Source organism: Falco rusticolus, chromosome 3, assembly GCF_015220075.1.
Source record: "Falco rusticolus isolate bFalRus1 chromosome 3, bFalRus1.pri, whole genome shotgun sequence".
NCBI lineage: Eukaryota > Metazoa > Chordata > Aves > Falconiformes > Falconidae > Falco > Falco rusticolus.
This window is the reverse complement of record NC_051189.1, coordinates 61,747,016-61,760,122: the sequence shown is the minus strand read 5'-3', so window position 1 is coordinate 61,760,122 and position 13,107 is coordinate 61,747,016. Positions and strand designations below refer to the sequence as shown.

The following is a 13,107-nucleotide window of genomic DNA, read 5'->3' as shown; positions in this document are numbered from 1 at the left end:
ATTTTTTTTTCTTTGTGATGAAGCTGTTGCCATCTGTGATGTTGCCTAGATTTAGAGTGAAGAACAAGGGACACAGAGCAGTATAGCAATTTAGGGCTTATTTGGCAGGCATTGTTAAACAATACTTCTGTGTATCCCTATTATAGGATTTGTTGTAGAATAGATGATGTCTAAAAAAGCATCCTAAAAACCCCTAATCTTCAGTTCCTTTTACTATTTGAGTCGGTTTAGAATAGTTTATTATAACTTGTTTTATAAAACTTGTATCTTGCACACATGGTGAAGTAGTGACTGATTCCTGTGCACATACTCTAGTGCTGTACCTCACATGTATTCTACGTTAATGCCTTGTTAGTTGTATTCTGCCCTATTTAGCTGAACACTTAGTGTTTGGAATAGGCACTTTGTAGCCAGTGCCGAGGTCTAAATGTGCTAATGTCACAAAGGTCAGAATTGTGCATTTCCTCATTCTTTAAAAAAAACCAAAGAAACCAAACCACCCCCCAAAAAAAAAACCTAACCTAACTTCACAATGGTACTACCAGATGGTGAGAAAAAAAAAAAAAAAAAAAAGAGAAAAAAAATCTTCTCCAGGAAATACTTTCTCTTACTCCCTGTTTGTGCTGTCTGCTTTTCAATGCCACTCTTGTTTAGTTGCGGCATACAATTAATAATTGTGAAGTTACATATGAAGTTATATAATGTAAAGGCGAGGCAAGGCCCTTTGCCACTATTTTAGGAGCATTAACTTGCTTTGTGTAGTCCTACCTCGTTAAGTCTTAATATTTTGTGCCGAAAGTGGTAGAATTTTACTGTGTTGGGATTTTGGAATCAAAGATATGGAAAAACAAAAAATCTGTTTACTCAACCTGTTTCTTTAAAGAGTAGCTAGCTGCCTCCTACTCACAAATTTAAGACTTCAGGTGATTTAACATCAAGAAAATCAAGTTTAGGCCATGGTGTGGCTGCCAATAAGGCCAGATTAATTTTTGTTGCAAACATGTTGAGTGGTGCTGCTTTGACTAGTAGGGGCTTGTACTGCAACAAGGGAACTATAAATTCCCTGCTCCTCCCAGTGCTGGGAGAAGCAGCAGGTCTAGACACTTTCCCAACCTGACCCCATTCCCAGGAGGTGACCACTTTTTCCTAAGGAGATGCAAATGTAAGAGAAGAAATGGAGAGCAGAGAAATCAAGAGCCTGAGGTGGCTTTGTTAAGGTAGCATGTGCGGGGACTGCCACGTCTGTAAACGGAAGGTCTGCCCAATTCTTTGGTGGCTTTGATCAGAGTGACTTTGCAAAGGAGCTGGCCCCTTGGGTTAGATCCCTGTTTCTGTCCTGATACACCTCCTTCCCGTGGCAGGCTGTGCCCGCTCCCTGTTTTCAAGTGGTGTCACCAGTGTAGGTTGCCCCTTATTCCCCTCGTACTCGTGTTGGCAGAGGTGTTTGTGTCCGGGCAGTACTGGGAGCTGCACTTCCAGGTTTGGCTTGCCCCAGCAGCCTGCTTCTGTGTATTTACCTGTGTGCCAGGTGCAAGGCAGTAAAAAAGAGAGAAAAGGAAGGTGGGCTAGGCACAGAAGAAAAAGGTACAAGGGACTAGGCTGAAAAAATAGGGGGGAAATGAAAACCATATAGGTGAGGAATGTGACAAGAGGAACAAAGTTAGCTGGGTGGGACTCGGCAGAGAGATTTCAAAGTAAAAGATAAGTCCCCAAGGGAAAAGTAGGAAGGTATTTGAAAGGAAGTGCAACTGGAGGAATCTTTCACCAAACCTGTTACTAGAACAATTTTCAGTTTTGTCAGGAAAGGAAGGGGTCTGGAGTTGGTTGACTGAAGGGGAACAGGAAGCATTTGTGCTTCCCATGGCTTCCTCACTGCTTACGTGCAAGCTGGTCCTCTGGTAATGGTCCTACTACAGGTTCCTGGGTTCCTTTCCGTGGGTTGGGTTTTTTCCCCTAAGATCAGATGGAAAATCTGTCTCCCTTTTTTTTCTAAAGAGGGTTTTAGTTTGCCTCCCCCTCCTCCACACATTCTAGAAATACATGCCAGACAGTTGCAAGTAAACACATGTGAAAGAACAGCTAGAAGTCAAAGCAGGATCAGAGGATGTTGTCAGGTCTGGATTCCACAGGCTCGGAGTCTGTATTCTGGATTTTGAATCAGAGTACAAAAAGCAATAAAGAACAGCCTGGTTCACCAAGTGAATAACTAATTCAGTTATTTAGGAACTCCAAGATTCCTGGGTATTTTTAAGTGTTAACAACTTTTTTTCACAGCAATGTCAGAATTTATGGCTGTGACCTAGTTACAAATTCTGTATTACACCAAAATGCAGTTCCACAAGCTGTAAGATGGCTGGTTCTACTTCATTCAGAAGAAGCTATGCTAGTGTTTTAACTGCAAAGTCTGTGCCGCAGCTATATGATGGCAGACTGAGCCTGGAACATGTTCTCCTCCCTCATGAAGCTAATAGCCTGCCATGTACAAAGCATCAACTAATTCTGTGTTTAATGGCTTTGTTCCCTGTGGATTTTGCTTTGTATTGCACCAAGTGTTAACTTCTCTTTAACGCAGCTCATGCCATGATAAATACATAGCCACAACATAGCACAACATTTATAAAATGCATATTTAAAGGTGCTTGATTTCTATTCATGAGTTCTTTGGGCATCACTAGCCATTGCAGAGAATGTGGCCACCGTGGATTTGCAGACTCCATCATGACCCTTCAGAAGAATCAGCCAGGCCCTCCCAGTCTCTGCCTAACACCTCTGCCAAGGCCAGTTTGGTTGGCGTTTCCAACAACTGTGCTTCAATCCATGAAGTCACTTTATATGAAAAACTTGTAATTTATTAAAAGTAGTTTAGTTCCATTCTGTGTAGGCTAAAATTGTGCAGACAGCTTCAGCTTATGATGTGGGTAACAGCTGCCTGGTTCATATACTTTATAAAATACTGTCTCATTCCCTGGATCCCAAACTAACATAACATCATCTTGTTAGGAGCAGTGGCTCTTTGGAAAATATACTATGTTTGCATAGTGCCTTTCTTTTTAAGAAGTATTGAGCAACACTCTTGCTTAGAAAGTGCTTCTGAAGGCGAGAAGAGAAAGAGCAAAGAGTTCCTGAAACACTTTTAGTTTGCATTTCCAGAGGTTTTCTCCTTTGCTTATTTTTGTTGCTTAGAAACTGACCTAAATAAGAGTCTCCACGTAGACAGTGTTCTCTGGTAAAGGCTCTCTAATGGAGAACGGTTGTTTAATTGATATAAGCAGAAACATAAAGCATGCACAGAGTGAATGCCCTGTAGTCACTTTGTCAAGGCAGCAAGTCAGCTGGACAAGACAGAGACTCTTCTGTTTCAGTTTTAGTGTAAGCAGATAAAGTCGTGCATCTTTCATTTTACCAGCTGTTTCAAATACTGTGGATAAATACTTTTATTTGTACTTTAACCTTAATCTGTCCAGCGATTATAACCCATCTTGGTAACAAGACATCCATAGCACCTATAGGTGTGGTGAACATACAAACCTAGGTAGTGAGATTTATTGACACACAGCCTATGTCCCCTCTCCCACCATGTTCTGTGGAGTATCTACATTTCGGCTGTATGGGCTAGGTGGAATGGAAAATTAGCATCAGTAACTAGCGATAACCAGAGAGATGGGGGACCAGCAAGATACTAGGGTGCCACTTCAAACCCTAAAGGTCCTTAAAGAACACATCACAAGTGGATAGATTTCATATATGTAATTTGTGATTATTCAGCTGCAAGCGATGAAGTCACATAGCATAAATCCAGCCTCTGGCCTGCAGCTCACTGGATATATATATATATAGCATTGACTGCCCAAAACACTTTTGCTTGAGAGGATACTGATTTCTTTATTTTGTTTTTAGAGGACTAGAGTCAAGTATCACTGTTAACAGTTACTGTACAGAATAGCTAAAACCTTTGTCTTCTTTTTATTACAAATAAATTTTGTTCCTGGCAGTTCAGTATTACACATTCGGTACAGAATGAATACTTCAAACCTACAAGATTTTCTTACTCATAATTGAATTAAAATAGTGCAGCTCTATTTTGTAGATTTTTCATGCCTATTTTGTCTTCTCTTGTATAACTTTATGGATGACACACTTCGTTGGGAAAAAAAAAGATCCCAATCTAGCAATCGCTGTGTTCAGACTCTTAGACCAAAGTCCTCACTGAATGCCTTGTTTGTCTCATGAACAGAAATGACCCGATTTCCAGAAATGCTAATGCTGAATGTCCTCAGTTCTCGGTGACCTCAATGGACTCTGAAGAGCACCTCATAACATCTGAAACTCATGCTCCTTTTTTCCTTTTTTTTTTTTTTTTTTAAGCCCAAATACAGATTTGTAAGCCTAATTATTAGAAATCCATATCTGAGAATTTGGCCTGCGAAATAATGCACCCAATTTCTTTATTCATTGATTTCCTCTTCATCATCTTCAAATGCTTCCTCTCCATCATTTGCTGTTGCTTCTTGGTACTGCTGATACTCTGAAACCAGATCATTCATGTTGCTTTCCGCTTCTGTAAATTCCATTTCATCCATTCCTTCTCCTGTGAACCAGTGGAGGAAAGCCTTTCGCCTGAACATGGCTGAAAACTGCTCCGAGATCCTTTTGAAGAGCTCTTGAATAGCAGTACTGTTGCCAATGAATGTGGAAGCCATCTTGAGGCCACGAGGAGGTATGTCACACACTGCCACCTTGACATTGTTTGGGATCCACTCCACAAAGTAACTGCTGTTCTTGTTCTGGATGGCCAACATCTGCTCATCAACCTCCTTCATGGACATGGGACCACGGAAGACAGTAGCCACTGTCAGATATCGCCCGTGTCTTGGGTCACAGGCTGCCATCATATTTTTGGCATCAAACATCTGCTGGGTGAGCTCTGGAACAGTGAGTGCTCGATATTGTTGGCTGCCTCGAGCTGTCAAAGGAGCGAAGCCTGGCATGAAAAAGTGAAGGCGTGGGAAAGGGACCATATTTACTGCCAGCTTCCGGAGGTCAGCATTTAGTTGGCCTGGAAAACGCAGGGATGTAGTTACCCCGCTCATGGTAGCGGAAACCAAGTGGTTTAAATCACCGTACGTTGGAGTGGTGAGCTTCAGGGTACGGAAGCAAATGTCATACAAAGCTTCATTGTCAATGCAGTAGGTTTCATCTGTATTTTCAACCAGTTGGTGGACTGAGAGCGTAGCATTGTAAGGCTCCACCACTGTATCAGAAACCTTTGGGGAGGGCATGACACTAAAGGTATTCATTATCCTGTCTGGATATTCCTCTCGTATCTTGCTGATGAGTAGGGTTCCCATGCCAGACCCTGTCCCTCCTCCCAGGGAATGAGTGAGCTGAAATCCTTGCAAGCAATCACAGTGTTCGCACTCTTTTCTTACTACATCAAGTACAGAGTCAACCAACTCTGCCCCTTCTGTATAATGTCCTTTAGCCCAGTTGTTTCCTGCACCAGTTTGTCCTAAAATAACATACAATAGGGAAAGAAAATACACAAAATTATTGGTAAAGTTTGCTATTTGCATGCTAAATGGATACACATCTGTAACAATATCTGTCGTGTAGATACCTGTGCTCTTCCATTTTGCCTACAAATACCTTTGGAAGTACCAACATGAACTTTATATAGTCTTTTTTTGACTCAAATCCCTGGTATTCTTCGTTTGTGCCTTTGTGTGATTTTTTTTTTTTTCCTTTTTGTATTTAACCTGCCATGAATGCAAAGATGGCCTTGACTCCTTGTTTTGAAAGCTTTCACACTCCCAATCCCACTTATTCCATAAACACAAGATGGCTGTTTGATATTTAAATACTTTCTAAGGACCATGATGTATACAAAAGTAAAACACAGATACACATTTCTAAATGAAAGGTTCTTGGACCGTTCCCATGAGACACAGAGGCATTGTTGTCATTCAAGGATAAGGCTGGGCTTCAGAAGTCCTGTTTAACCTGTCATATCAGTAACTATAGCTTTTTAAATTCATGGTTACCTAGCCTGAATGAAAATACTTATCAACAGAAGCTCCAAGAATGTTATTTCAAGAACTTGGAAGTTATCCGGCACCTTTTAGTTTTTACTGGATTCTGTACAAACTCATTCTTCAGTATCTGCAAAACAACTTGCAAAACTGGATTACTGATGTTTCATGAGCCCCTTATTTTCTCCTCAAGGAAGGCTTCCATTTTCCATTTATGTGCCACTCAGTTTATTAGTATGGACAGTGCGGATCCTTTGCTATGTCACTGTTTTGTTATTACTTGGATAACGAGGAGGATTAAAGAGGGGACCATTTTTCTTAATACTCCTGTTCCTCACGGTGACTACTACACACATACATCGTGCCACTAGACTCACTTACTGGTACTTTTGTGAGTGGTATTCAGAAAAAGCAACAGTTTCAGAATTAGGTATAGAGCTGTCAACTACTGCATCATTCTCCACGACCTTCCCCTTCCTTCCTATTAACATGTCTTATTTCAATTCCCAGCACACTGTGCTAGTGCCAAACATAAGAATCAAGGAAACTGCTTGCTGGAATAATGTTTGATTACGATGCACTTTATTTTTACTGTATAAATGCTTTGTTTCCTCATGATGTATTTGATTAGTTAATGCATTGTTCTATATGTTGCTCTATTTTTCTCTCTTTGAACCTAGGGAGCTCAGCACTTCCTGTCCAGCTGGGCAAAACACTAAGTAATATCCTTCCAGAATTAAACATGTTTGCAACTATCTGCGGTCTGCTTGAGTAGATCCCCTACTACAGATAGTGCAGTACATCAGGATGCACACTAACAAGCAGACATCACTCCAAAATGCAGAAGGATCCTAACAGAGCTGAATTCTGAATTTAGGACTTTATTTTACAGATTTCCCCTTGAGTGAACATCATGATGTCTTTCTTTAGTGGACAATGAGATAAGGAGAGAATAGGAACAAAGGACAAGGTAAAAGGAGAGTGGCAATTACTCTCACAAGTGTGGAAATTACATTTTCATAGGGGGTGTGGGGAACAAGAATCAGTTGAGACTGATTTTACTTGCTTTTGCTCAGTTTGCAAATTGAGTTAGGAAATAAAATGCCTAACACTGAGGCAGACCCTGTCCTCCTTTGGGCCCTCCACTGCACTAGACCCCCTTAGCCTCAATCTCCGTCTCACATACTCCTGGATGCCCACACTACCACCACTTCCTCTCTCTATTGCACTAATACAACCTTTACATTTAAACTGCCTAGCGGAACTGTAGGAGTGGCTGCCTACACCAATACTAACGGCGTCCCTCCAGCTCACAGCTATTGGCTACTCCAGTGGTAACATGGCTCTTCATCCACTGGTCCGCCACCTACCTGCCCAGGGGCTCCGACATTCGAGATTTCCTGCTGTGTGCATATATATGCCCAGTAATCCAATACTTCCAGACCCACTGGCTCTATAGCACTGTAAGACCACCACCGCCACACAGAACACTTAAAATAAGCCCTAGAAGCTCCAGACTTCTTACTCGTGACAATACGGTATAGTCTGGAGGTGCCATGGCTCTGACAAGGCTGCCACGTATCTGGAAATCTTGATCATAATCCTGTGAAACCCTACTGGATGTCCTCCACTTATCAGATACCTACCAGACCTCTGAAGACAAACATATAAAATGATCAAATTCCATGAGGACTAAGTCTTTAGGTGGAAAATGAGCCTGTGTCCACAAAAATCAGGACTTGGCAGATATTTTGCCAATCCTGGAAGCTCTGCATTGTATGCAGCCAGTCTCTAGCATCCTGCCTCTGCCTTTTCTCACTGTGCATTTACAGAGCTCTAAAGGAAGTTTATGCAAAGCAATTCCACTACTTATTTGCACTCTTGGTATCTCTGGATCCTTCTGCCACTATTTTTTTCTCCAACACATTGTAGGGTTATCACACATTTAGGTTGAGCTGCATGTGCACAGAAGCCATTTGTCTAACAGTCAATTTATTTTTTAATCCCTAAAATGCTAACTATTTCCTGCAATTTTCTTTCACTCCTTTCCTCTCTTTGCTGTTTGAAATAAAAGACAAACCTGGGAAGAGAGCTCAGTAGCTTGCACACTAACTCTTAGAAGCCTAGCGCGAACAACCTCGGTGATGAACACATGGTATGATTTAGGGAAGAAAGGACAGTTCCTTTGACTGGCTAACGGCCATTTTGTGGTTGCCCCTACCAGTTCAGACAAATTAAATAGATGTGGCATGTATGTAGCAAAGCTAGCAAGGGTGTACACAAGAGAATAATGACAAATGCAAAAATGTACAAATGAAAACTGCCTAACAAGAGGCGGTACATCATGGCTCACAGCCATCCCTGGTGGGCAGCCATATGCTGTTAGAAGGCCAGGAGACCTGCTGCTCTCATACAGTGAGATTATTCCGCCTGCACTTCACCCTTTATATCACTACCTTGTCAACACAATCACTGAAGCAAAAGGATTGTTTTGTGTCCATCTAAGTCTCCTGCAGTCTAAGCTAAAATTCCTGTATCTGGACTGTGTGATCACATATGCAGTATAGCCAAATGAAATCCTGACTGATGGTCTGTGGAATGGAATTACTTGCTATGGAAACATGGGCATATGCAGGTATATACAAGCATAGGCAGAAAACATCTCCATCAGAATGAGCCCTAACAGCCTGGGGTACAGCAAGCAAGGAACTGCCAGCTTCTGCCACAAAACCCTTTGTGGGCACAGGCCAGATTTTTAAAAGAGAAAACAAAATGCTTTGTTGGCTTTTGACACAAGATCATTACTTCAGCACTCAGCCATTCTACATTATTCAGCAGGTTGGGAGGACAGTGCCTGATGCTGGCAGGGGCCTCAGTCAGATACAAGTTGATCACATGCTGTTGGTTCATTGTTATCTTGGCAGGAAGGGAATACACTGAACTGGACTATTGTTGAAGACATTCTAAACTGATTTCGCTCTGGTTTTACTGGTGGTATGACAAACTGCAAAGCTCCTGTTCAGGTATTTCCATAGATCAGGTGAATTCACTTTCAGGGGGCTTGTGTGGTCCAGGCCAGAGAAAGGGAATGAAAGGAGAAACCTGAATATAGAAACATACTTTATAAAGTTGCCTACATCTATGGCTTTTCTCCCCACGCTTACTTTTACATGTCGTAACTTGATGCTCCTTCGAAAGAGATCCTTGACATCACTGCCATGAAGTATAAAGGACAACAGCGATATAGAATTAAGAGTTTTAAGTCAGTTAAAGACTTGAAGTGGCTCTGTATGGCTTCTTTACTCCCCACCTCAACAGCAACAACCCAGACTTCAGTTTGTTTTATACCACCCAAATAATGTTTATCTTTTCTCTGTCTGTCCCTGGCATTGTTCCTTCCTTATGTTAACACAACATACCAAACTAAGTTGCAACCTAAACTTGCCTTGGCAGGAGGAAATGTGTTTTGTGGCTAGTGCAGACTTGGAACCACAAGGACACAAGAGTTCTCATGGTAGCTTTCATTCAGACTTCCTGTTTCAGCACACTGATCACTTCAATTTCACATGCTATTTCACTTTTATTGCAAAGGGACTAATAATGCTTCTGTACTTCATAAGGATGCTATGAAATTTAATCCTAGAATGTGCATTTTTAAGCTTTATGGGGAAAGTACTACAAAAGTCCAAAGTATAACAGGAAACACCAAAACAACTCTCTGCAAGAACACTGCAAAAACAGAAGTTCCCCACGTACTCTCAGACTGTTCCTTGTTATGCTGGAAAATAACCCAGTAACTGGCTGCATATGACAGTGTTTTCCATATTACAGTTGGTCTTCCTCCACTGTTTACTATACTGTAAGGATCTGCTGGAAAAGTTGAATTACACAGCCTATAAACAATTCAGTACTCAAGCATTTAATATGAATTCAAGTAAAGAGTAGTCTGGTTGGCTTGTAGTTGAGATTTCCACCACCACCCCCTCTATTTTCTGCAGAATTTCCATGCATTTTGTTGTAAAGAAGTGGTCTTAAGATTTCTCTGAAGTTTGTATATATGGAAAGCAAATGTTCTTTATCCGAATACCATAGGAAACTTTCAGTAGTTTGCTAATTGAAGGAATGATTAACAGAACAATGACTTTGTTAGTTAACAGGATCTTTTAGCTGACTTACAGATAATTGCAATCACACTGTTAAGCTAGTAGGATTCCTCAGTACCAACAATCACTTTGGAATAGAGAGATTAAATGCTTTTTGACCATTCACTTGGTAATCAAACACCTGTTGTATTGCTTTGTTTTTGAAAAAGTTATGTGCACATACCAAAGATGAAATTATCAGGCCGAAAGAGCTGACCAAAAGGACCAGATCGCACGCTATCCATGGTTCCTGGTTCCAAGTCCACCAAGACTGCTCTTGGTACAAATTTCTGGGCTATAACAAAAAGTAAGCGCACCCTTAACATTCTGAAATAAGCTAACATGGGTATAGTTCTCAATACAGAAACATATGACGTCTCATATTATTAGTCTACATATAACAAATATTTCCTATACAGGAAGTCATGGTGGCGAAAACCAATAGCAATCAGTTCCACTTGAAAAACAGACCTGACATCTTTGGGGGCCTACAGATGTTACATTTTGTAAGCTCTTTTTTAGCAATAAAAAGCATGTTCTTTACAAGAAAGAAATAATCTTTTCTGTGAATAATGGGGTGAGTGAAGGGTTTACGTTCAAATTACCCTAGTATGTCTCACAAGCTTTTGTGCTTGAAGCATTCACCTCCACTGAGAAGAACTACATGGTATGTAGCAAACAGTAGCAGTTCAACCACGAAGCACAAAAAGAATCTGCATCCATTTGAAATTGGTCAAGAAAACTCAGGTAAGTAATATGAATTAACCTGAGCTGGACAAAAGATGAAACATTCACACTTGCAAGTTCGTACTAGTACACCAAAGGACTCATGATCCTTATTTCACGCTGTTAACACCCTTCAACACCAGACTGACTCAGGGGATTTGAGCACCTTTGGCATCTTATTAATGAATCACCTTTGAGTTCTCCATTACCTGTGGCCCAACCCTCTCAGTTATGAAATGAGAGTACTAAAGATGCAGGCTCATATAACCAACAGTTTAATTTGGGGTAATTGATAAGACACGTCTGAAGTAATCATAGGTTAAAAGAACAAACGCCTAGCGTAGCGTTAAAATAGTAAACAAACCTCCTTTTCCAGGCTCCAAGGACAGCCCCTTGTGCCACTTTTCTCTGCCTGGGGAGGTGACACCCAGTTGCCAGTTTATAAGAAAGTAGGTAACGTTGTCTGTGTATAATGGGGTGTGCCGGGATCGGCTGGGGGACTGAGGGCAGGCACTGGAGGAGTGTGACCAGCTGTGCAGTACAGCTTCAGACACCCGTTCTCTCCCAGATTTCCACGCCCCTTCCCACGGAGTCCCCCGTCCCGCACCCCTCCCCTCCCCATCCCACACTTACACGATGATTCATTATAGTAGACATTGATCCTTTCCAGCTGCAGCGCTGAGTCACCAACATAGCCTCCGGCCGGGTCAATGCCGTGCTCGTCGCTTATCACTTCCCAAAACTAAGGGAGGAAAACGAGAAGCGGGTCGGGAACTCCCCTGCGGAGCGCGGGGGGCCCTGCCCAGCGCCCGGGCCGGGGGCGGCGGCGGCCCCGCGGCAGCTGCCGGATTCCTGGCGTGCCCGGGACCGCCCTGCCCTGCCCTGCCCCGCCCGGGGCGGGACGCGGTGCCGGCACGAGCCAGGCAGGCACCGGGGGGGTTTAGCCCAGCGGCCGGGCGGCGGCCGCGCCGCTCCGAGCCCGCCCGGGCCGCGGCGTTCCAGCCTCCCGAGGGGCCGCTCGGGCTCCTGCCGCCCTCGAGCCGCGGCCCGGCCCGCTTAAACACAAAAGTATTTTTTTAAATAGTTTAAAAAAAAAAAAGTTCCGTTGGGTTTCGGAACTTTCCCAAGCCTTCTGTGGCCGGGGGAGCGGCGAGATGCGCCGTGGCCCGCGCCCCCGGGCAGCGGCTGGCTGCGGGCGCGGGAGGGCGGCGGCCGGCGCGGCGCAGCCCAGCCCAGCCCCGCGGGGCCGAGCGGCCCAGAGCTGCGGCCGGGCGCGTCCCCCGGGCGCCGAGAGGCTCCGCAAAGCGGCGGCGGCTCCCCTCAGGCTCACCTTGGTCCCGATCTGGTTTCCGCACTGGCCCGCCTGGATGTGCACGATCTCCCTCATGGCGAAGCCGCCCGCCGCCCAGCCCGGCTGTGGGCGGCCCCCGCCGACCGGGTGGCGCTTTATGGGCTGCGAGGCGGCGCGCGCCCACCCCCCCGCCGCTGCCGCTCGCCCAACGGCCGGCGCCCCGCGCGCGCCCCGCCAACGGCCGCCCCCGCTGGGGACCGCCCTCGCGCCGCGGGCGGCTGGGCCCCGCCGACGGGCCGGGGAGGGGGCACGGCCGCCGCCCGCGCTTTCCTCACGGGCGAGGAGGGTCTCGGGGGGCTCTCCTGCCCCGGGGGTGGCTCCCGCCCGTGCTGCGCCCCTCACCGCGCCCGGCAAACGCGGCTGTGTCACCTTCACCCCCCGGGGGGCCCTGCCCGCGCTGTGGGCGGGCGGGCACCGCCGCGCTCTCCTGCCGCACCCGGGCCTGCTGCCCCACGGCCGGGCAGACGGCCCCCTTCGCTGGAGGGGCAGCGTCCAGAGAAACGGGGGGACCTTCACAATGACCTGCCACCGGCCACCCTGGCGTGGCTGCCTGCTGGTGTGGCGCTGCCCGCAGGGTGACAAGCTGCTGCCTGAAAACTGCAACTGGGAAAGGCGAGCGGTCTCTGGGGCAGCTTTCCTGAAAGCTTGTGTCACCACCACACGGAGCATGGTCTGGAATACGCATCGTTTGAATAGCTTGACTTTTCATGAAAAAGCAGATTTTCTTTCCCCTCCAGAGAAGAAACAAGTTCCCACTGAATCTCCTTTATGATCCCTTTAGGTACCTGTTGCACAGTTTCCCAGCTAGAGGAAAGCTCCCTAGCTTGGCTGCCTGTTTCAAGGCCACTGTGACTTGTTC

At 44.9% G+C, this 13,107-nt stretch overlaps 1 protein-coding gene across 1 annotated transcript; it reads right to left on the bottom strand.

Annotated features, from left to right (window-relative positions):
• Positions 1-3,732: 3,732 nt before the first annotated feature.
• TUBB6 (tubulin beta 6 class V) lies at positions 3,733-12,369 on the bottom strand. Its single transcript, XM_037381044.1, has 4 exons — positions 12,228-12,369; positions 11,531-11,639; positions 10,356-10,466; positions 3,733-5,509 (listed from the first exon to the last, which is right to left on the bottom strand). The coding sequence occupies exons 1-4, from the start codon at positions 12,282-12,284 to the stop codon at positions 4,446-4,448; spliced, it is 1,341 nt and encodes a 446-aa protein (XP_037236941.1). The 5' UTR covers positions 12,285-12,369; the 3' UTR covers positions 3,733-4,445.
• Positions 12,370-13,107: the final 738 nt, after the last annotated feature.